The sequence below is a fragment of the Schistocerca americana genome, chromosome 11, assembly GCF_021461395.2.
Source record: "Schistocerca americana isolate TAMUIC-IGC-003095 chromosome 11, iqSchAmer2.1, whole genome shotgun sequence".
NCBI lineage: Eukaryota > Metazoa > Arthropoda > Insecta > Orthoptera > Acrididae > Schistocerca > Schistocerca americana.
The window spans coordinates 184,914,882-184,941,040 of record NC_060129.1 but is presented as its reverse complement, the minus strand read 5'-3'; the positions used below and the strand labels follow the sequence as shown (position 1 = coordinate 184,941,040).

At 39.4% G+C, this 26,159-nt stretch overlaps 1 protein-coding gene across 4 annotated transcripts in view; it reads left to right on the top strand.

Annotated features, from left to right (window-relative positions):
• Positions 1-26,159, top strand: part of LOC124553647 (serine/arginine repetitive matrix protein 2-like) — a 330,049-nt gene that overhangs the window by 214,925 nt on the left and 88,965 nt on the right. For all 4 annotated transcript variants that reach the window (XM_047127524.1, XM_047127525.1, XM_047127522.1 and 1 more), the window contains exon 5: positions 21,195-21,361. In XM_047127524.1, the coding sequence (XP_046983480.1) occupies positions 21,195-21,361 (167 nt within the window). The remainder of the gene's footprint in view (positions 1-21,194; positions 21,362-26,159) is intronic.

The window sequence follows — 26,159 nt, the reverse complement described above, 5'->3', positions numbered from 1 at the left end:
GTCTCTGTCAGTCACCAAATGCGGTTGGCCTGTACGCTTTTGTGCTGTACATGTCCTTCACATTTCCACTTCTCTACCGCATCGGAAACAGTGGACCTAGGGATGTTTAGATGTGCGGAAATCTCGCGTACAGACGTATGACACAGTGACACCCAATCACCTGACCATGTTCAAAGTCCGTGAGTTCCATGGAGTGCCCCATTCTGCTCTGTCACAATGTGTAATCACTACTTAGGTTGCTGATATGGAGTATCTGGCAGTAGGTGGCGGTACAATACACCTAATGTGAAACACGTATGTTTTTGTGGGTGACCGGATACTTTTGATCACATAGTGTATCTAGTAGTCAGTCACAAAATTATTGCACCTGGGAATGAAGGTGCTTCTGTCTGCTTATTGTGAGCTAGATTGTTAATGTGTGGATTACTGACCTGAAAGCGTTGACAGGGTGATGCATTTTCTTCAGTCACCACTGCACTTATTTACAGTAACGTCACTGCATTTTTCCAATAACAGCCGAGTGCAATAATATTGTGGTTAATTAGTACAGTCACATAAATTTAACATTTACTGCTGCCCTAGTTGTACCACTGTTGCTGTAGGGGAGTTCAATGCTATGGAGAACAGAGGTTTGTATCGGAGACTGAATGTACTAAATTTTATTGCAAATTAAAGGCTCCCTTTTGGCTGTTCTTTCTTGGACTTAAATCTTCAACAGTTAGAAGTGTGAAAGTCACATGTTCACCATGAGAAACAAGAAGATCGTGTCAAATGTGGAGGGTAATGTGGATGTACACCAAACTTTAACTAGTACCTAAAAAATTAGAAAAAAAATTATTATTTTAAAAAATAGCCGTTGACTCCTCAGTTTTTTTATACAGGGTGATTCAGTTAACCTTTTTATACAGGGTGATTCAGTTAACCCAGTGGTTCCCAGACCTTTTGGCACTGTATACCACTATACAGCTTTACATTTTTTAAATTTCGGTGTACCAGTACCAGTGTTCACAAACACTGGTGGAAGGGAGGGGGGGGGGGGGAGGGGGTGCCTGCCAGAGGGGTGAGGAATGTTACGAGAAAAATAATTTTTTCCATGTGGCTCGGTGCCAGTTTTTGTGTAGTGCTGGTCAACAACTGTGTATGGTAGAAATGTGACACAAATAATAAGGATTCTTGCAAGGACTTTTTTACGAGGCCGTTCATGTCCACATGTGGTACTTATTTGTAGCAAATAATATGAAAGTAAATTAAGCTGGCACTGATATAAATGCTCATTGAGTAAGGGGGGAATGAAATTTAAAATATTTTATTAAACTTTTACTGTAGCTTTCAGCCTACTTATGGTTATGTGTTGGTTTAGGTTTTTGAACTGCATCCTTGGAGGTAGGAACCTCCTCCACCGTCGTATATTTGTCACAAAATCAAGTTTAACTTCACATCACAATTACAGTAGTCAAGAATTGGCTCATTGTAACACACAAACTCCACTTCCAGACACAAGCTTTCTTTGTACCGCCATGGTATTTCGTGCAACATACAACAAAGCAACGAAAACAACAATAAACAGAACAGTTCACTGCATAATGGCTACTGCAGCACTTACACTTTGGTACACCATTTAAGGCAGCAGTAGTTCCAAAGCAGCTCGAAAACTTTGGAATAATCGCCAATAAGAACCGTTCAAAATATCGCCAACATTAAAACGAGATGAATCATTCACAGAGAAGATGGGGACAACTAATAAATGAAGAGGTGGGGAGGGTACAATCCTACCTTCCTCTGTCGTGTGCGCAAACCAAAACAAACTTACTGTTCCAAATACATTTTCCTTAATATTATACACACACTGTGTTTGGCAATCTGTTTCCTCACTATCGTTATACTTTACAAATAAAATAATTTTTCTTACATCAGTATGTATCTTGTTTACTTGTACACATACTATCTGAGATTCTAGAACTGTTTAAAAAATCTTACTTTTATTTTCACTCAGATGAATTGTGAAGAAGTGAATGAGGTTTAGCCTTTTTTCTTGGTTCCATCAAAATGAACTAAAACTAATTGTAACTAAAATAAAAATCACAAAGTTTTAAGCTAAAGCATTAGAATGGAGTGAAATAAAGGGAACTTGCAATGGTCAGGATTTCAGAGAAGCAAAGCACATAAAGTTCTTAGACTTAAATCTCAATAAAAATTTAAATTGGAAGGTAGACATTGACTACATAGCAAAAAAACTTAACAACTTAGCATTTGCAATGTGTATTTTGGCAACTGCCACATAGTAGACATCAGAAAGATAGTCGGTCATGGTTACTTTGAGTCAGTTTTATTCACTATGGCATAATCTTGTGAGGAAATATAGCAGATGTGATGAGATTCTTAGTATTACAAAAGAAAACAATTAAAAACATGTGTGCTGCCAAACAATGGGTATCCTGTTGGCCACTGTTAAAAAAATTTAAAAATACTATCGATTCTCTTCCTTTACGTATATGAGCTGTTGTTACTCGTAAAGAAAAATCAGCAAACACCACTCTCTTTCTGTTATGACCACAACTACAACTCTTGCCACAGAGAATTTTAAACTCCCAATGCACTGTTATAGCACTATGCACAAACACCAGAGTAAATGGGGTTAAAAATTTACAATAAAATAAAAGGCAGTAATATGTTTAACATGGAGCTTGGATTGCTGAAAAGATTACTCTATACTCTTCTGGTGGAAAAGTGTTGTTTATCTATTGAAGAATTGTCATGGAGAATAGGTTAACAGTTTTTTATATATACTGAAAACTATAGTATGTATTTGTGTGGCAGTAATTCAGAGATGTAGCTATATAAAATAAAGTAAACATTGGTATATCAGTACATCAGATCAAATTATTTGAAAATTTTATGTTACAAGATGAACAAATTGCATTTGAGTTATTTACCAAGAATGATTGCCTATTGAAGTAGTGGGATCCAAATGACACATATATCAAATGTGCGATTGTAAATCGATCGTGCAAGTCTCATGGCGGGCGTTATGACAATTATTTGTGATCATCATTTTTATCTGTTTTCCGTCGTTTGTTTACTTGCTCTTTCCTCCGCGAATTATTTGTGACTTTCTTGGGAACCCCAGACGATTTCTGTACATACTGAGTGTGATATCTGGTGTTCCTAATGTTTCTTTGGCGGATTCTCTCACATGGAAAAACCTAATTCCATGCTTATCTAATGTACAAAACTGTTTGACTTTTTGCCGCAAATATGGAGTTCTGCCAGACGACGAAAGGAAGGACTGTGTTGACTGTGGTGCTGCGAACTGTGTAAAACTTCGTAAGATGAGTTTCAATGCTGAAATACCATTTCAATTTCATTGCAGGAAGTTCGGAAAACAACCCAGTATCAGGAAGAACACGTGGTTCGACTCTTCCAAGTTATTCATACAGACCAGCGTAATTCTTCTATTGTGCTGCATTTGAGAGTACATGTTACAAGCAACAGCATCAGAAAGAGATATATGCAAATACCATGTGTGACTATTTCGGGTTTTGCCAAGAAGTCTGTTATGTGGTAGTGACAAATGACAGTGTACCAATTGGTGGAGTGAGTAAAGTTGTGGAAGTTGACGAATCTCATATAGCTAGACGGAAGAACCAGAGAGGATGACCTTCAAAAAGTGAAATGGATCACATTCGGGTATTCAGTGGAATAGAGATTCCCGGAAGTGTTTTGTTGTGAGTATTGACAAGAGACAAGGTCACTTTAGTGCGTCTGATAAAGCACTGGAACTAAAGTTGTTACAGACGGGTTTAGTCGTACACGACTCTGAAAGCTGAAGGATTCGACCACGAGTTCATGAACCACTCTACGGAGTTCGTGTCTTCGGATGACCCACATGTCCACATACAGAATATTGAGCGGCTATAGAAATCTGTGAAGTCTTCCATTAAAAGAGAAGGGTGTCCAGGACAAAGAGACGAACAGTACTTGTTTCAGAACCTCTATTTCCATAACTTGCGTTTGCAGGGAAAAGTTAATGCATGTGACACTCTGCCGATATTCTTGCGTGATATTGGCAAAGTTTACCCAGGCTATGGCAAAAAGGGAATTGTCCCAGCAGCATACACATCACATGGACTTTCACATGACAATAACACCGATGACGAATAAGGTAAGTCATTTCCTTTTTAATTACAATTTTTTTTTTCTTAATGCTCTTCTTTAGTCATTACTGTAGTGACCACCATAAACATAACGCCCGCCACAAGACTCACACAATCGATTTACAATCACACGTTCTATATACGTGTCGTTTGGACCCCGCGACTTCAATAGGCAATCATTCTTGGAAATTACACAGTAGTGTAAGTTGAAAACTAGCCCTCGTCCCTAGACACTCTGCAGAATATCTGCTTTACTCCAAATATATCGATAATAAGTAATCTAGATTATCTTTAGTCATGATTGGTTGCTAGTATATTAAATACAAAAGCAACCAGCAGTGGTTAGAGTGGAGGTGATGACCCCATTTGTTGGACCGAAACTTGTGATAACTTTTACTAAGACAGTGGTAAAATCTAAACCACAGTGTTGTATTAGGATTCAGCTTGTAGAATATAGATTTAAAACCCAGAAACAAAACAACGTGGCAAGCTACTAATGCCAAAACCATGTTTGAAGAGAATTTCTATAATCCTCAGCTTGAACAGGAGGCAGATAAAACCCAAGTGTCGTCACTGCCCTTGGTAACTTCAGGAAACACCTGGACACAGTGGGAATAGGGATAGAATGCCACAAGTGCAGACTATGTGGTACAGTGGGTGAAACAGTGCAACATTTAATCATCCACTGAGAAAAACTGCGAGGCCAGAGACAGAAAATATTTGGGCCATTAATTCCTGAAGACATTGTGGCTAAATACTGCACAGTAAACTTAATTTTGGTGTGGGGAACAGGGGCTCGGTCCACTGTTGTTGTCTCCCAGTGAAAAATCAAATCAAAAGCCAGTGGTGGCTATTTCTGCCTGTTAATGTTGAACTTGAAGTGTTTCACATCCTGAAAGGTTCTCCTTCATGGTGCAATTTATGGGGCATGATGTATGAATTAACGAATGAACAATGCATAGAAGTCAACACACTTTTTAACAGTCTGTGATAACTTCAAGGGAATCATGAAAAAATGATAGCAACAGGTTCATAACATATGAAAAGAAAAATTTCATCCAGAAATTTATTAAAATCACAAAGACTGTATGTCCAGTACTTACCTTCAGGCGGCACATCATCCAGTACAGCTGACAGGCACAAATAAAAATAAATAATGACTGCACTCGTATGAGGTTCATTCTTCAGGGTAGGAAAGGAGAAAGAATTGGTGAAGGTTTGAAGAGGGGGACACGAGGTTTGGCGGTGGGTGGGAGAGGAGTGGGTGTCTCAGGAGCTACAGTAAGAAGAAATAAGTTTGGTGAGTAAAGGAGACAAATATCATGGTTATTTTTTATCTATTGTGGGAAGTTGGACAGTTAGTATGGGAATTGTTAAGGTGAAGCCTTAGACATAATGCCAAAAGTCACTCAACATTGGAGGAACAGTGTGTGGGGATGTAGCTTGGCTATGGTGAAAGCATATTATGCTTCATGGAAGGAGTGTTGGTATTAGAGCATGGAATTAGCAACATTTGTGGATTTTTGGGGAGAAGGTTAGTGAGATGAATTATAACATTACAAGGGAAGGGGTCTGGACAAACAAGCAAACGGATCTGTGGGCGAAGATGGAATCAAATAATTGACACTAAACAATTTTGCAGGAAAGAATTATTGTTAAACCTAGGTAAAGATCGATGAGCATATGAAATAAGACTGCTAATCAACGGAAGAATGTAGCTTGATGGGAAACGAGCCTACTGAATTAAAAAAAGATTACCAAACAGAGGAAGACGTTCGTAGAACTTGAGAAAAAAATAGTTTCACTAATCAAGAAGATCGCCAAATTGAAGAAAAGGAGCGGCAAACAGAGATCGAAGTTCGTGAGCGACGGAAGACCATCATACCAGAGAAAAAAAAAAGAAAGAACGTCGTCAAAGAAAAAAAGCTGACAGTCAAAGAAAAAACATAACCGATGGTAACTACTTTCTCAACGTTAAAAAAAATTACGCGTTTGGAAAGAGGTGTTAACATAAACGCAGAATAGCTGCAAAAAAAGCCAACATGTGGACATTCAACACTCATTTTCAACAGGCAGACGCAATTTTAACAGAGTCTGATCCGGTTTACGTAAAAGCATCGTGACAAATGTGCTATTTTACATTTGAAAAAATGACAAGTACGTATTACCAGTAATCCCTGATCCGTACTAAAATGAGTGTGATGCTGTATGGCGATGACCAAAAGCCAGAAAAGAAAGAAAAGATGGTTGTTAAATACGTGCAACTATAACTATTCGTTCAATGGTTATGATACAACCACACATTCGTATCATCCGCCAGGGATTACACTTAAAAATCATGTGCGTATCTTGTACCATAGTCGTCTAATGACTAAAGGTGATTTAGTGTAAGCTTGGTTGAGCATTTGGCAGGCAATTTTGCGCAAGCAGTTGGAATGTGGAAGCCGCTAGGTCGATTTTGCCAACAACCCAACCTTGCTTGATTGTATGAACCAACTTTGTTAAGACCTGTATAAGCAAACGTCAATTGAGAGCCTACGTGTCGGCATAATTTCAAGCGATTTGAAGCAAATTACAGCTCATTAGGCAGCGAGTTGCTCGAACATATAAAAACCAATCTAGTCACTACAGTAGTAAGACGGAAGGCCCATTACCGTAAGGGTTTTTAATGAAAGGATTTAATGAGTGAGTGATGGGAGATCTGTTCATCATCAATTTGTGGGAGTAAATTGCCAATTTCAGCTCTTTATTGTTGGTTTAACGCGGTTTTTTTTGTACTCGTTGACACGAAATACTATGCCGCCTGTCCGCTGCTCTTTTTCTCATTGGATAGCTACAATGCGCCGATGACACGCCCCGTTGCGGTCCCATCACACCTCACAGCCAGCGCTGCCAATGTCTCTCCGCCAAATACTTCAGTGATGGCAGTGCTCCTGGTCAGAAGGCTATTTTTTACGACGACACGAACTTAACGCCTCTCGTTGCTTCAATCGACTTGCATGCAAATGGTTTCGTGTGTGTGTGTGTGTGTGTGTGTGTGTGTGTGTGTGTGTGTGTGGACACGGTGTTACAATTTCGTTGTTTTGTGAGTGCCTTTGTCGTGTGTAAATGAAAGCTTTGGCAGCTGTAAGAGCTGTGGCGGAGTTAATTCTTGCTTGCATGAAATCGCTGCGTTAGACAGATTTCTTTTTTTTAAAAAAAAAAAAAGCAAGAAACGTGTCGTGACTGTATAAAGAAAAAACAGCTTGTTTGCTCAGCGACCTTGCTGAAAGAAGTTGTACTGAAAGACCCTAGAAGTTATTTTAATCATCTGTACAACAATTTGTGAATGGAGAGCACTGCTATGAAGTTTTGAATAAATTAATATTGAATGAATAGTTCAGCTTTCCAGATTTCTGTAGCCTCTTCTCCTGTCATTTTGCGTAAATAAGAAACTATCAACTGCAGATGATGTAGTTATCTACAACGAAGTACTGTCTGAAAGATGGTGCATAAATATTCGGTGAGATCGTGATAAGATTTAACAGTTGTGCTAAAATTTGCAACTTTCTTTAAATGTTAAGAAATGTAAAATTGTGCACTTCAGAGAACGAAAAAATTTAGTATCCTATGACCATAACGTCAGTGAGTCACTTTTGGAATTGGCCAGGTCATAGAAATATCTAGGTCTGACACTTTGTAGGGGTATGAAGTGGAATGATAACATACCGTCAGTCGTGGGCAAAGCAGGTGGTAGACTTCGGTGTATTGGTGGGAAGTGCAGTTAGTCTACAAAGGAGATTCTTTAGAAATCACTCGTGCGACCGGTTGTAGAATATTGCTCAACTGAGTGGGACCCTTACCAAATAGGACTAACGGGGGATATTGAACGTATGCAGAGAAGGGCAGCACAAATGGTCACAGGCTTGTTTGATCAGTGGGAAGCTCAAAGGTACAGAAGGAATTGATGATGGACATAAGCAATCCCGAGAACGCCTGCTAACAAAGTTTCAAGAAACGACATTTAATGATCACTCGGGGAACATACACTATGTGATCAGACACCTGTCTGAAAATGATATAAAAGTTCGTGGCGCCCTCCATCGGTGATGCTGGGATTCAGTATAGTGTTGGCCCACCCTTAGCCTTGATGACAGCTTCCATTCTCGCAGGCATACCAGCCCATTCTTCACGGAGTGCTGAACTGAGGAGAGGTATCGATGTCAGTCGGTGAGGCCTGGCACGAAGTCGGCGTTCCAAAACATCCCAAAGGTGTTTTATAGGATTCAGGTCAGGATTCTGTGCAGGCCAGTCCATTACAGGGATGTTATTGTCGTGTAACTACTAAGCCATAGGCCGTGGATTATGAACATGTGCTCGATCGTGTTGAAAGATGAATTCGCCATCCCTGAATTGCTCTTCAACAGTGGGAAGCAAGAAGGTGCTTAAAACATCAATGTAGGCTTGTGCTGTGATATTGCCACGCAAAACAACAAGGGATGCAAGTCCCCTCCATGAAAAACACGACCACGCCATAACACCACCGCCTCCGAATTTCATTCTTAGCATTATACACGCTGGCAGATGACGTTCACCGGGCATTCGCCTTACCCACACCTTGCCATTGAATCCCCACATTGTGTACCGTGATTCGTCACTCCACACATCGTTTTCCCACTCTTCAGTCGCCCAATGTTTACGATCCTTACACCAAACGAGGCGTTGTTTGGCATTTACCGGCGTGATGTGTGGCTTATGAGCAGCCGCTCGACCAAGTAATGCAAGTTTTCTCACCTGCCACTTAACTGTCATAGTGCTTGTAGTGGATCCTGATGCAGTTTGAAATTCCTGTGTGATTATCTGGATAGCTGCCTGTCTATTACACATTACGGCCCTCTTCAACTGTGGGCGGTCTCTGCCAGTCAACAGACGAGGTCGGCCTCTACGCTTTTGTGCTGTACGTGTCCCTTCACGTTTCCACTCCATTATCACATCGGAAACAGTGGACCTAGGGGTGTTTAGGAGTGTGGAAATCTCGCGTACAGGCGTATGACACAGGTGATACCCAGTCAGCTGATCACGTTCGATGTCCGCGAGTTCCACGGAGCGCCCCATTCTGCTCTCTCACGATGTCTAATGACTGCTGAGGTCGCTGACAGGGAGTACCTGGCAGTAGGTGGCAGCACAATGCACCTAATATGAAAAACGTATGTTCCAGATACTGTTGATCACATAATTTAATACTACCACCTACGAGTCACTCAAATAGGTATCGTAAGAATAAGATTACTGCACGCATAGAGGCACTCATTCTTCCCGCGCTCTATACGTGAATGGAACGGAAGAAACCCTAATAATTTGTACAATGGGACGTACCGTCTGCCACGCACTTCACAGTAGTTTGCAGAGAATAAATGAAGAACTGTATCCACCGGGTTCTGTTCTTGCAGACGTGGGCAGTTCGGCGCCCATATGTTTTGCTTGCCTGTATTTTTCTTGATTCATATGTACCGTATTTACTCGAATCTAAGCTGCACTCGAATCCAAGCCGCACCTGAAAAATGAGACTCGAAATAAAAGAAAAAAAAATTTCCCGAATCTAAGCCGCACCTGAAATTTGAAACTCGAAATTCAAGGGGAGAGAAAAGTTTTAGGCCGCACCTCCAAATCGAAACAAAGTTGGTCCATTGTAATACGAGACACAATTTAGGTCGAATGAACGACGATACAGCTACAGTAGTTTGGTTCGAGTCGTAAGCTTAGCAGTTAAGCTTTACCAGGTAGCCATTGCTATGCGTCAGGTGCTCCGTCCGTATGTATACGGGTACCCTTCCTTTTTCACGTGTTTCGTCTGGTTTGAATCGATTGCTTATTTTTCTTTGATGTGATAAGTGCCGTTTTCTTTGTTATAGGTGTTTACGTCACTCTAAGCTGAAAATGCATTACTGTACTGTGTCATGCATTGTTTGTCGCGGCACGGCTTGCTTTTGCGCGCGGTGTCGCCGCGTTTAAAAAAAAAAAAAAAAAAAAAAGAAAAAAAAATCGTCTCATTAGCGAAACAGTGGAAAGAGACTGCTATTTGTTTTTATTTATACTGCTGCTTTCTTTGATAATGATCAACAAGAACCAAATAATAAACTGCGTATGATAGAAGATGTTCTGAACGAGAGTTTAGCAAAAAATTTTCTCCGTTTGAAAATCTTTGCGGCCGCTTCTTTAGTACATCAAATTCTGCACAGAAATTAGAGTCATCTTAGATTTAAAAATCTAGTGAGTTGCCGTGCTTCATTTCTGACTGTATCACTATTAGGCATAAGAATAATACGAATATATACATGACACGATATTTATATTCTTCCACGTTTGCTGTTGTCTCACTCTAGTTTCGTAGTTTATTAGGCAGACAAGATTTAATTGAGATAGCAGCAGACATGAAACAATACGTTGCAAAATGTTTGTATTCATATTCTTTCTTATGGTGCAGAGAATACTGCATGTGATTCACATTTCTTCAGGTTCCTATTAGCAACCATCTCTTCCCACAGGTAGGACAAAATTCAGAACGTAGAGTTGGCCATATTGACAAACATCCCAAACCGTCTTGCCAGTCGGATTTTCGTAGTACATTGAAATTCTGCTACATTCGAAGATGAACAATACGGAATTTGTATTTACTTCGTTGGATAATGTATGAAAATGCAGTGGTGGAAACTCAGGGCGGAGAATAAAAGCTCGTCTTCCACCTTTTTTTAAAAAAATTTATTTACTGACGCAGAGGTTTTGGCGCCAGCATTTGTCTTTGTGCCTACAAAGCATGTCTGTGTAGCGCTACATGTATTCGACGGTAGAAGTTAGTTGTGGCGGGACCTACCAATATTTTTCAGAACTTCCGCTTGCTTTGCACTCGAGTCTAAGCCGCAGGCGGTTTTTTGGATTACAAAAACCGGAAAAATGTGCGGCTTAGATTCGAGTAAATACGGTATATGTACACTAATTCAATGAATTTTACTCTGCAGCCCACATATTGTCTACCAATCCGTGTTCAGATCACGTATGATAGCGTCAAGCGCAGCATAACGTCGCTGCTTGTTTGTGTAGTCAGCATCATTAAAATGCCACAAGCGCCTATGCATAGCATTGATAAAACAAAAAAAAAAAAGAGCCGAACAGTTTCACCGTTCTCCACCTCATATTTCAGTTTCTTTATGCTCTGCCGACACGTCTAATCTCAGTATCCATGCAACTATACTTCGTTCATCATAGAAATCTGATGTAAACAAACACATACCCGATGATTGGTCAGCAGCCCTTACTCTCGTACACTGGTGTTATTCCGCCCTTGGAAGTATGTCCAACTTCCATGTTAGATATCGTATTACTGTGTGACTGTAAATGAAACTTTGACATTCTGATGTATTAACAGCCATCGACGTTTTTCTTAATCTCACTTTAGCTACGTAATTTTTATTTCAAAACCCGTGTACAGTCCCAGTCTCTGTAAGCGCTACTTATGTTCCGATTGTCCCGCTGTTCAAATGGCCCGCGATAATGGATGACGCTGCTTGCTGCTTTGTAGTGAAACACACATGCGGAACACCGTTAATGTCTAAAACAAGTTGTTCTTAATGTTTTTCACAACATTACCAAGACGAATCAGCTTCTACGTTTTTCGAGAAACATGATGTGCTAATTGTCGAGACATGTAGCGTAACGTGTAGCGTGGTAGGTGGATAACTGGGTGGACAGAGGATCGGCGATCGTTATCTGCAATTTCCTTTTGTTCAGTTTGAATACCTAAATCATTTAAATGTGAAATTTATTAAATATATCGTAAATAACTTGTACTTAACCATGATTTTTTCGAGAAAAATGCATGTATTCTAGTTTCTAATTACGTATCACACAAAGAGTTCTCGTTTTCATTGCAAATACACATCTTAATTATCGATATATTATAAAAGATTGTGAATATTTTGAAGTTTTTAAAACGTTACACAATTAGAGTTTTTGGAGAAAATGAAAAATCAGTTACTCTTTGTCTGAATATGTCCTTTGTTTTATAGGACAGACGTGGTCTCTCACGAGCCAGAGCGACAAGCGTCGTAGAAACATGGGAAACGATAATTTTCGCGGAGTCGAACACTCTGTACAAATGCTGCATTTTTACAGTTGTCACCTTAACACTACAGTCACCCAACAGAATTGATCAGGAGCCAAGTTAAGGGATATGTCACGAGATAATGCACGAAGCTTTGTGACACGTCACTGCCGAGCGATGGCGAATTGCGGAACAGCACGTCATAAAAGAGGAGGAGGAGGAAATGTGGACTTTTCGGTAGCTTGAGATTCTATTGCTGATCACCTTGTTATCAAAGTAGCAGCACTGAAATCTACCGCACTCCACGGAGTCTGATATGGAAGAAGTTCGGAGTTTACCAGACGACTGACTGTGGCTTCAATATCTAACTAAATGGTGAAATCCCAACTGTGCACTTTTACGCCGCACATAGCTCATGCAGAAAAATCGCCCGTGTTAAAATCAGGAATTTTCATCACTCTCGTTTTTAATTACAGTACTATGTTAGCTATGATCGAGAACATGTTATGTTTTCCAGTGTATCACTTAAGAAGCGTATCATTATTTCCTTCTGTTCAAAAATTAAATGACTTTCAAGGCTACATTGTTCTCTGCTCGCGTCTGCGTCTTTATTACAACTGTTCACTAGAGCTGTGGCGATTCGTGAATGAGTCGTTCATTTGAACGACTCTCAATAAAGAATCGTAAGAATCGAATCGTAATGCGGACGAATCGTCGTTCAAAAGAATCGTAAGAGCGATTGCGTGTTTCCGAGTCGTGACGATACCAAGTTACAACGATTCATCGATTCTTAGTACGCTATGCTTCGAAGGCAACTTCCGAATCATGCCGAATGATTACGACCGCCAGATGGCAGTCAAGTGGAGGATGCGTGTGAACAAAGGAAGCTCGGAACGAACAAACGAAGTTCGTGGGCCGTAATATTACTGTGAAAACTGAAAACCAAGCTCAAGCTGACACTTGGCTGTGGCTGATGGGAACGAGCGTAAAGGCATTTCCCATTTACGTCAGCTTATTTTGCGCGAGTAATACACGAACTAGTGATGACAGGAACGATATACAGCGAGTACACAGCTCCCAATACACACGATTAAAATCAAGAAATCCAAGTATGATGAATAAATACGTACCTCTTATATGTTGCAGATACAATGCAAAACACACACACAGACCTTCTTTACACACGAGTAATAGCACTTGGATTATGTATTGTATTTCGCGTATCTCGGAAACTGCCCTAACAATTTGAATGAAATTTTGTATTTAGACTTGTTTTTGCTTTTTGAGTTCACCTACATAGTTCCATTCTTTCGTAAAAAGTCAATTTTGCAATATATTTATCCTACATAGTTCCATTCGTAAAAACCCAATTTTATATTATAAAAACGCTATTTCACATGTTTTTATAACGACATCTCGTAAACCTTTGCTAGTACATATTGAATATAGTTAAGGTTTTGGTTTTTATCTTTATCTGTATATAGGTTTCTTTCCTTACAGCACGCGATTTTACACAAAAGAATGTTTTTAAATAAAAACGCGAATTTCGTGTTTCTTGGGAACAGCTTTAACAGTTTGGATAGAATTTTATATTTAGATAAAGATTTTGATTTTTAAGTTTATCTATATTAGTGTGTTTCCTGAAAAAACTCGATTTTACGCAATAAGTATTTTATATCACAATTTCGTAAATCTTTGTTACTATTGGATGTTGCAGTAGAGGTGTATGAAAATTTTGTGAGATGGCGGTATAAGATAATCCGAATACGAACACGTTGGACTTACTGTGCGTCCAATAGTAGCAATCATCCTAGATATGTTTTAGGTTAGACATGGTTTCCTCTGATCGCTGGTATCTCGGAAATGAAAATTTAATTTATTTAACTGTTTGCTTTCAACTTTATTTGAATAGGATGATATGAGCCAAACCACGTCTGCCTCACTGCTAGATTTTGTTACTATAAAACAGACGTCTGTAGTTAGATACGTTCAAGCCGCACAACCAAACTGGCATACCGCGTAATTTTGCACCACCTTTCGCACATATCGACTCCTCTTTCCTGGCATACTGAAATAAAACAATAGATGCAATCAAATGAAACGTGACCTTTCATCAATTAAGGTATTACACGTATAAATCGAGAATCACACTTGTAACGTTGTATGAATGTTTACTCATTTCTGGCATATCTTGACACAGTTCGATTGTAACCCCATTGACAATTTGACATGTCCTGCCATCTGTGAGTAAGATGTAGAACTTTTTGCATTCCGTAAGAATCGTGCCACCACAGACTAGAATGAATCGTGAACGAATCGTAGGAATCGATTCGCAATGTGAGATTGAATCGTAGGAATCGAATCGGTAAAAAGAATCGTGTTGCCCAACTCTACTGTCCGCATCACTGCAGGTTAGTTGGACTAGACGGTTGGCCAGTGCTGTCCATGTTAAATGCGCTGGTAAAGCTGTTGTCCCTTATTATCGCCGAATCGATGCACGCGTAACGCAAACACCGACTCAAAGGAAGGCCTCGGCGCTTGTTCGTGACGTCACGTCAGCTAGGCACGGCGAACGCCAGGTCTGTTGCAGGCATACTCATAATGGTGGTGTCTCCCTCTTTGACACAGGAAAATGTGAAACTATTGGCGGTAGTTGACCAACACACATTGTTCTGAGAGATATCTGCAATCAATTAATTGCGCAATTCATTACACTTCTTAACAAATGGTGTACTCCTGGACTTAAATTTCCACCTGTTTTAAAGATTGACATACAAAAACAACTTCACGGTCAAGCAGCAACAGAATTCGTGTTTCTTTACGTTATTTGTAAATCTGAGGAAGTTACGTTTGTACTGGGTTGCTTTTACAAGAAACTGTGAACATATTGGTGCTCTTCTTTAGGTATCTCGGTTGACTATGGGGTGAGGAGCACTGAATGTTAATGAAATATCTTGCGATTGTACCCATTGGAGGAGGGGGTGGGGGATAGAAGAAGAGGCAAAAGAGAGATACGTGTTTTATCACATTTTTTTTATCTTATAAAGAGGGGAATATTTATGTTTTCTAATGTGCATGTTTAAAAAAGTTTAAGCTCAGCAGTATTTTCGATCTATGAAGCTATTTTGTTTCCTGTTTAGAATTCCTTTCGTTGAAAACGACTGTAATCTAATGACTGGCAACAGTTGGATATTTACACATGTAAATTAGTTCACATTTCCAGTGACGATGCCAAACGAAAATAAATAAATAATTAAATAAATAAAAGAAACGAGTTAATTGTAAGGAGGTTGGGGTAAGTTTCGATAACAAAATGAACCAAGTAAATATAGTTATTTGAATGTAAAATTTCCGAAGCTTGCAATGGGGCAAATCATCTTCTCATATTGATCGACGTATGTTTCGACAGGATTCAGTAATACAGAACTTGATCTTCATTTGTAGCTTTACGATAGTAAGAAAATCTTTCATCTAAATAAAACTGCAGAATCCAAAACGATACCAAAAATTTTGTCCAAGAATAAGAGATTATAGTGATAAGCGCGCCCAGGCGTTTCTGCCTGCAACAGACCTGGCGTTCGCCGTGCCTAGCTGACGTGACGTCACCAACAAGCGCCGAGACCTACCCTTCAGTCGGTGTTGGTAACGCACAGCATAAAACATTATCGGAGTATGACTGCACTCGGGACATCTTGGCTTGTGCTCCACGTGAAACGAAATCCAATGAAGTTCCAGCAAACGCGGGAGAATACATAGTGTAATGTTAACATGAGGTTTATTCTTATGCAGTAATTTACAGAAATTTAGTAAAGCTGTTATGATCTGGCATAGGGAACTCGACAGTGCACATTAAGAGAGTATTCTGATACGAAAACTGCACGGCTGTTGCTGCAGCATGTGTATTGCGTGGGTAACAACAGATCGATATCGCTCCATTTCGTTCTCATTTGTAATCTACTGTAAATCACGTCATTATCTTGATCCAAGTATAAGCAGTATAATAATAAATGAAAAGCACCAGTTTGTTTTTGTTCTACAATATTATTTTTATTGCTAACCGGTTTTCGGCTTACAAGGCCATCTTCAGACATTTACTGAGTATTATCACCAAAGAAGTTAAGTGTTAGCAGACAACATCGGAAGAGGAGTAACACATCTAGAGTGAAGTAGAAACATACAGTGAGTAACATCTTTGCAATGAAATAGTAAAAATTTTGAACAAAATTTTCTAAAAACAGAACCTTTGAGTGCCAAACATCAAATACTGGTTTAGATATGTAGATGATGTCCTGTGTATGTGGACTGGTACTACAAGACAACTCAACACGTTCTTAAAAAACCTAAACAGTCAACATAAAAATATCCAGTTCACTATGGAAATTGGCAACAAATCCATAAACTTCTTAGATCTCACCATTGACATCAGTACACACACACACACACACACACACACACACACACACATTGTTTCAAAATTTACAGAAAAACAACTACTACAGACACAGTAATACCTTCTTGCTCACAACACCCCATAGCTCACAAACATGCAGCTTTCCACTCAATGGTACACCGTCTCATATCTATCCCCATGTCCAGAGATGATTTTAAAGCAGAGTTAGATACAATAAAATTTATTGCCTCATCAACTGGCTACAATCCAGTTCTTATTGACCACATCTTGCACAGGAAACAAAAACGGAAAATTATACCCCTCCTCAATGCCCCACCTGCTTCCCCATCCACTGTCTGCAAGAAATGGTGTACTCTACCATTTCTAGGTCAGGTATCACAGACTGTAGCCAAATCACTGAAATCCTGCAAGTATAGGGTTTCCTACTATGTCAGGAACACTACAGCCCAGTGTGTTTTAATAGCAAAGACAAGATCCAGTTATTAGCCAACAGTGGGGTATACAAAATCACCTGTTCTGATTGTGACAAATTTTACATTGGTCAGTCAGGCAGAGACATATCAACTAGGCTGGCTGAACATGAACGCAGCTGGAGGTTGCAGAATTCAGACTCTGCATTTGCTGAGCATGTACTGAGTGAGGGTTACAACTACCAGCCAGTGTCCCATGTACTTCACTTAGCAAACAAAGGCCATAAACTCAACCAGCTGGAAGCCCTGGAAATTAACAAACATCTTGCTCACAGTCCAGATCTCATCCTAAATGACCAGACACAACTCAACACTTCCCCTCTCCTAAACTTCATATAATCATCTTTGTTGTTGATTACTTCCCACACTCTCTCTTCGTACATATTCCCATTTTCCTGTAGTCATAATTTTGTTTTATTTGTTGCAGTTGTCTTTGTATTCCACATATGCTGTAGTTTCAATAGTTAAGGGTTTGCTTTTAACTTGTACTTGTATTACTGTCCATGTTTAAATCCCCTTGTAGTTTTCTCATCAAATACTGTTCATATTTCACTTTGCTCATTTATTTAATGTATACTGGTATACAGCCACTGCTTTGATTATAATATTAATGTTAATATGCAGTACCACCACACTCTCAAACTGTATTTTTTTTTTTTTTTTTTTTTTTTTTAATTGGTTGTGTATCACTCTCCATGTTTCATACCTCTTGATGCAGCCTTGTCTAATACTAATTTTATCTTATTTTATTAGTTTTGTTTATTAATAGAAACTGTTATGTAGACATGCTATTCCTATTTTGTGCTAAAGGTTTTCCTGTGAACTCCATTGTTATTTATGTACTGTTCAGTTTTTACTATTTCATTGCAAAGATGCTACTCACTGTATGTTTCTACTTCACTCTAGATGTGTTACTTCTCTTCCAATGTTGTCTGCTAGCATTTAACTTCTTTGGTGATAGTACTCAGTAAATGTCTGATGATGGCCTTGTAAGCCGAAAACCGGTTAGCAATAAAAATAATATTGTAGAACAAAAGCAAACTGGTGCTTTTCATTTATTATTATAATGTTGTTCTACCAAGAACCGACGGAAGATTCTGTTAATATAAGCAGTATCGTTTGTAAAGAGTTTTGCTGGGGCGGGGTGGTAGCTGTTGGCAAGAGCATCAGTATTTGCCAACGACAGCCACTGCTGGTACCACATTCTACTCCATGCTTTGAACTGACACACGTTTTTACGAAAGCTTAACGATTTTGTGCACGCCAGGAATCGAAACTTGTGACCTATATGAAACCATATTATTTTATCACACATAGTTACGTTATATCTGCTACATTTCTACGACAGCGCCAAGTTACATTATGAGATTGGCAGTAGCCATAGTCAAACATATCGGTCTGAAATGTTCCGACTTTCGTCGACGTTTGGTACGAATGAACGATGTAATAGGAAGCCCAAAAATCAAGAAATATTCGACAAATGGTTGGTATGTTCCTCGACTTTTTTTCCGCCATTAATTCAACGGTGGGGCAGGCATTTACGGCAATTAGTACTTTCAGATTTGTTACGCTGTATACAAATTTCACTTGTAATGATCGGAACCTCGTGAATAGAAGGTGACACTTTACACCACATTACCTGCAACTGCGTAGAAAACATTCCGTTGTAAAAGTTGTTCACGATCGCTAGCTAACCCTTAATGAGCGTTAGATAACATTTGACAGGAGTTCAACAAGAAGACGTTAATCAGCTACGAAACGGAACAACTGAGCGGAAAAGACGGCGAGAGGGCAGAATCTTATCGCCAGACACGAGTAACATATGAAAATTACGCAACATATAGGATGAATATTGAGATTGCAAATTAATGATTACATCTGTTACTTACTTTGGGTAATTTCGATGATTTAGAAACACACTTATTGTCTTTTAGGTTGCTCAGTTGTTTGTTATTTTTTTCAAATTTAATAAAATCAACGAATGGTTTCGTTTCATCCTGCCCACTTGTCAAATATGGGGTGCCTAGGAAACCTGCTTTTCTCGTATCGCTAGAGAACAGTTCAAGCAAATCGTATTAATGAATTTTATTACAAAAGGAAATGGTTACAATATTGAACATTGTGCTAAACAGATGCGTCGCAAGCAAAGGGCGACAGACAAAATAAGAAATCTCTTCGGTATAGACAATGTCACACAATAGAAGTGAAATTCGGGGAAAACAAAAAGGGCTCCATCCTCAAAGGTTGCAGGTCGAACATATGAAGAATGTCGATACAGGAACCATCGCTATAATAGTTTTAAATTGTCGTAGCTGTGTTGGGAAAGTACCAGAGCTCCTAGAGTTAATAAAAAGCACTGATGCCCAAATCATTATAGACTCGGAAAGCAGATAAGTTCAGCCAACAGTTTTGCGAGGAACCTAATGGTGTTCAGAAAGGATAGGCTAAACACAGTGGCAGTGGTTTACTGCTGATGGAAGTAGTTTATCGTGTACCGAAATTGAACCAGATAGTTCGTGTGAGTCAGTGTGGGCAGAGGTCATTCATTCTTGGCAACCGGAATATAATAATAATTGGACCCTTTATCGACCTCCCAACTCAGATTTTACAATTGCTGAAAGATTCTAAGGAAACTTGAGTTTAATTTCAGACACGTACCTGACTCATACAATTATAGTTGGTGGTGACTTTAATTTCCCCTTGATATGTTAGCGAAAATACATGTTTAAATCTGGACGTCAACATAAAACATCCAAAATTATGCTTAATGTGTGTTCTGGAAATTATTTTGAGCAGTTATTTCATGAGCCCATGTGAATAGTAAACAGTTGTGAAAACAAACAAATAATCCTGAGCAAATAATGAGCATCAAAACTGATACAGGGATTAGTGAACACAGGGTTGTCATAGCGAGATTGCATATTGTAACCCCCAAATCTCCCTGAAATAAACGAAAAATATAGCTATTCAAAAAGCAGATAAAAATTCACTTGATGTCTTCAAGAAAGACAACTCCTTTCCACCTAAATTACCAAGATAATTTTGGACCAGATGTGGCTTGAATTCAAAGAAATAGTATCAACATCAATTGGGAGATTTATACGAAATAAATTAACAAACAAAGCTGATCTGTCTTGGTACACAAAACAGATCAGAACACTGTCTCAGAAACAACAAAAAAAGCGTGCCAAATTTATACGAACACAAACTCCCCAAGATTGGCGATCTTTTACAGACACTCAAAATTTAGCACGGACTTCAATGATGCTTATAGTAGTTTCCACAATGAAACTTTGTCTCGAAACTTGGCAGAAAATTTAGAGAGATTCTGGTTGTACGTAAAACATGCTAGCGACAAAACACAGTCAGTGCCTTCTTTGCGCAATAGCAATAGAAATACTATCAGTGACAGTGGTGTCATGGTAGAGTTACTGAACATAGCCTTTCAAACTTCCATCAAAGAAGACAAAGTAAATATTCCAGAATTCGAATCAAGAACAGCTGCCAACATGAGTTGCAACTTAACATTTAATAAAAACGGGTCTTCTGGTCCAGACTGGATACCAGTTTGGGTCCTTTCAGAGTATGCTGGTGCAATAGCTCCATACTTAACAATCATGTACAACTGCTTGCTCAACAAAAGATCTGTACCCAAAGCCTGGAAAGTTGCACAGGTCACACCACATTTGCACCTCTCAGTTTTACTCGGTGATGCCTTCAAAAGGTACTCATTCATTCGTTCAGTGTGTTCCGTAGCTCCCATTGAGGAGGAGGAGAATGTTGGGGATGTGGAGCAAGTCAATTTACTAACAAAATAAACAAATAATAGAAACTTAATCTGTATTGACAATGAACTATTTCAGTACTGTTTAATACTATTTGTGCCTACACTAGCTAAATGGAATCCAGTATTTTAATTGGACATCTGGTGGTAAGCTAATACTACTTATTACCTACATGTGCAAGAACAGAAGCTTTTGAATAATACATTACTATTTCTGAGTTTTGGGCAACACCCCTATCTTCTTACTTTTTATGTCTCATCAAATTGAGAATTAATTGTTGAATGTTACTGTCAACAGGTGCAGCGAGCGATGCCTTCCAGCGAGCAAGTACTGCCTAAAGCACATCTTAAACGACCCAAACCAGATGCTCTACGTCCCCTGTGTCGGCCGCCGTAACTTGACCTTGGAGCAGCGTGACGAGGAATTTTCCAAAAGCAGGAGGAAGGCACGCCGTACTTCGACTGGTTAGTTCTGATTGTCTCTTGTCCTGCCTTCGTGAGGTTGTCAGAGAACTATTACAGATCTTTCATAGAACCTCACATCATGGCCCAACTTTTATAAAATGTGTCATAGAAGTAACCCAGTACAGTTAGTTGTTCTGTGCATCTTTATTCTGACTCCCTGCTGTGATGTGTAGCAAATCCATTTTACAATTAAGTACATTCACTTAGTGAACAATATGGCAACATGCTGACCATTTACATAATTTCTTAAATATTTTTTCCTTTAGTTCCAAGCATAAAGTGACTTCTACTTTATTATCTCTCTCTGCCCCCCCCCCCCCTCCCCTCCACACACACACACACACACACACACACACACACACACACACACACACACACAGTCAGTCTCTCTCTCTCTCTCTCTCTCTCTCTCTCTCTCTCTCTCTCTCTCTCTCTCTCTCTGTGGGTGTTGAAAAGTTTTTGTGCCTGAATGCGCCACTCCTTTCTGTGACAAATGAAGGCAGGGTGATGGATATTGTAAATCATTTCTCATTCTAGTATTACATTTTCTGAATGTTACTATTGTTTTCAAACTGTGACTGTTTACAAGAAACTTCAAGGTGAACCTTTTCTCAGTACTCCCAACCGCTGGAACAACTTACTCAAGAGGTTATGGAGTGGACTCCACACATCATCGTCATTATTACATTCTTCTGTGCAACAAACACATTTTTCTTCACTGGGGCAATTCCGTGCCAAATGATCTTATTTCGGAAAAAGTTCTCACATGACCATAACAAACTCAGGTGAAATTGTTTATGAACATGAAAACATGTTCCCAATAAACATTAGTACAGATTTACTTTCAATAATTACAGATCATTTGTTTGACCCCAAAGTGCAGCTTTTAGTAGTGCACCCTGGAATTTTAGGCAACTTTAAGACACATTCTCTCTGGCAGTATTGTCTTGAAAGAAAAAAAATCTAGGCTATCCTATATAACACTTTGTGTTTCCTTAATTTTGAAAAAAAAATGTTATTGTCAATTTTCCTATAGAAAATCTGAAGCAAAGTCAGTTGAAAAAATAGACACTTGAAAGAAAAAAAGAAAAATGAAGTTTGGCTTTTTATATCTCCGTAAGTAATCTCCGATATATAAAAGAAAATATCCAGACTGACTGAGTCATTATCTCCCACTCCAAACTAATAAGAAAAGAAATTTGAAATTTGGAGAGGGTGTTGATCTTATAACATAGACACTGCTTAAGAAGGGTTTTTTTGAAATTCTGCCTGTGAGGGGATTTTGTAGCTATAACTACAAACTGGTTTCTCAGTCAGAAATAAAAAGAATACCTGTTTCATCATTTTTGGAAATTTTTCCCCTATGGAGATGAAATAGTGGGTGAAAGTGTTTTTTTTTTTTTTTTAAAGTAAATCATTTCTCAAAGACTATTACAGCGTTTTTAAAGCTAGATGTATAAAAATTGGTATTTGGAAATTCAACCCCTGTGAAAATTTGTGAAAATTTGTATTTGGCTTCTTGGTGGTCGGGGGGGGGGGGGGGGGGGGGGGGCGGGCACATTGGCCAGATGCGACTAGGACTTCATATTGACTTCCCCAGAGAGAACTAAACAGTTGTGGAATGTAATGAAAGGTGTCAAATTTGAGTATCTGTGGAATACGGGCACATTTTCACTACACCTCCATTTTCTTGCTGCCTTTTAGGGCCCTATATGCTCGAACTGCAAAACCAAACCTACGTTTTAGGCGGTTTGGAACATGGTACTTCTAGCAAAAATGGTTTAAAAGAGTTTGCAGCAAACAGCCTTCTGTAAATGTTGTCTAAAAATACCTATTTTTGTCGTTTTTACAAAAATTGTCAATTTGGGTTTCAGTTTACAAACTAGTGGAAAGCAGTCAGAGGAAAAATTTATATTCTAAGACTTTTTCTTGGCAAATTATCACTTGCAATATTTCAGATCTCTCACACAGTTACTTCATGAAATATGAAAAGGTGAACCTTTTTTTCCAAGTATCTATTTTTTCCGCTGACTTTGCTTCAAACTGTCTACATGAAAATTGCTCGAGAAATCTGTTTTTTCGTATTCCACTTAAGAGAGCGCTCACAACGGTCTAATTTTGTTTCTTCCAACAAAATATTGCCAGAGATATCAACTGCCAGAGATATCATATCTCAAAAGTTGCCAAAAACTGTTGTGGTGCACGATTGAAAGCTGCACCACGTGTCAAACAAACGACTACATCTGTGCAAGTAAAACTATACCAATGTCCACAGGGAACACGTGCGAATGTTCACTCAAAATTTCATCAAAGTCAGTGATGGTCATGCAGGAACCTCTAGACAACTTGGCACAGTCTGACCATACCAAATTCTAGCTTTGCTCTGTTTCGGTAATTTTTTTTACTTTTCATCACACATTGCTTCATTACCAAATTAGTTATTCCTCAGTACCTCAGGCCTCAGTACCTCGGGCAATACTGACCCTACGACTTACCTTAGAAGAAAGATCAAGGAAAGGCAAACCTACGTTTCTAGCATTCGTAGACTAGTGGTTGGGAAGGGAGTGAGATAGGGCTGTAGCCTATCCCCGATGTTATTCAATCTGTATATTGAGCAAGCAGTAAAGGAAACGAAAGAAAAATTGGGAGTAGGTATTAAAATCCATGGAGAAGAAATAAAAACTTTGAGGTTCCCCGATGACATTTTAATTCTGTCAGAGACAGCAAAGGACTTGGAAGAGCAGTTGAACAGAATGAACAGTGTCTTGAAAGGAGGGTATAAGATGAAGATCAACAAAAGCAAAACGAGGATAATGGACTGTAGTCGAATTGACTCATGTGATGTTGAGGGTATTAGATTAGGAAATGAGACACTTAAAGTGGTAAAGGAGTTTTGCTATTTGGGGAGCAAAATAACTGATGATGGTTGAAGTAGAGAGGATATAAAATGTAGACTGGCAGTGGCAAGGAAAGCATTTCTGAAGAAGAGAAATTTGTTAACATCGAGTATAGATTTAAATGTCAGGAAGTCGTTCCTGAAAGTATTTGTATGGAGTGTAGCCATGTATGGAAGTGAAACGTGGACGATAAATAGTTTAGACGTGAAGAGAATGGATGCTTTCAAAATGTGGTGCTACAGAAGAATGCTGAAGAGTAGATGGGTAGATCACATAACTAATGAGGAGGTATTGAATAGAATTGGGGAGAAGAGGAGTTTGTGGCACAACTTGACTAGAAGAAGGGATCGGTTGGTAGGTCATGTTCTGAGGCAGCAAGGGATCACCAATTTAGTATTGGAGGGCAGCGTGGAGGGTAAAAATCGTAGAGGGAGACCAAGAGATGAATACAATAAGCAGATTCAGAAGGATGTAGGCTGCAGTAGGTACTGGGAGATGAAGAAGCTTGCACAGGATAGAGTAGCATGGAGAGCTGCATCAAACCAGTCTCAGGACTGAAGACCACAACAACAAAAACAACAACAACAACACTTCAGGTTGTGTCCTATTCATCTGCCCCGTTTTTCTACCTGATTCGATTTGGTAACTGTTCATTAGTTACTGGATCTATTCGTTTAATCCTCAGCAGTCTCCACTAGCATCATATTTTAGGAGCTGCTAGTCTGTTCTTTTCTCACCTTCAATGTACTTACCTGTACTTCCCCTGTCTTTTGGAATCCATCAGAAAACTCCCTCACTCCAGCTACCACCCAGTCTGTTGACTGTATATACTGCCCACATCCATTGCACAGTCTCTCAATGCTGCAGGTAGCAGCACTATCGTGTCTGCTGCATGCTCCCACTGGCATCACAGCGTCTTCTCCCACCCCTACCCTGCTGTCTCTCCTCTTTCCCACCTAATGCCTCCTCTTTACCCCCACCACTCAACCCCGGCAGATTGCTGCTCATGTCAGATGCAGTTGCACTCGGGCCCCCTGCACCCGGAGAGGGGGAGGGAGGGGGGAGAGAGAGAGAGAGAGAGAGAGAGAGAGAGAGAGAGAGAGAGAGAGAGAGAATATCCGCGTGTGTGGGTTTTTTTTTTTTTTTTCTGAAGACGGACTTTATCTGAAAGCTTAATATCTTCCTGGTTTCAACGCCTCCTCTATGTGACAGGTGTAATCTATCCTTTCCATATTATTGAGTCTACTCACCAGGCAGCAGGAGAAGACGCACACAAAGTTTAAGTAAATGTGCAAGCAGTCAGAACCAGTGGCTCCTTCTTCTGCCAGAGGGATTGAAGAAGAAGTAAGAGAATCAAAGGAAAATGACTGGAAAGATTTAGGAAATGAGAAGAGTATGGAAAAGTCACCCCAGAATCCCAGATCGGGGGAGAATTAGTGGGCAGCATGAAAAGAAAATATTGACTGTTGTGTACTGCATCAGATGAGATTTAAAAACCTGAGAACTTGAAGGAGGAATATAGGGTAGCACACAAAACATAGGTTACTGACAAAACATTGTACAAGATGTAATAACACTGGAACGCTAAATACGTTGTGTGGGGTAGAGGCGGGGGCTGGGGAAAAAATGGACGGGCCAGAAAATAAAAAACTAAAAGGGGTGAAGAAAGGAGTACTGAGAGTAAAGAAATTGATGTAAATTAAGGCCAGGTGGGTGGTGAGAACTGAGATGTCTGTTTCATCACACTTGCCACCAGTCTTCCCCTAGACACCAGTTTCTCAATACTCTATAGGTGGGAATGAACAGGCATTACAATATGACCTTGGTTCTCATCACCCACCTGGGCGTAATTTGCATCAATTTCGTCAGTCTCAGCGTTTCTTCTAAGTAACTATTCCTTT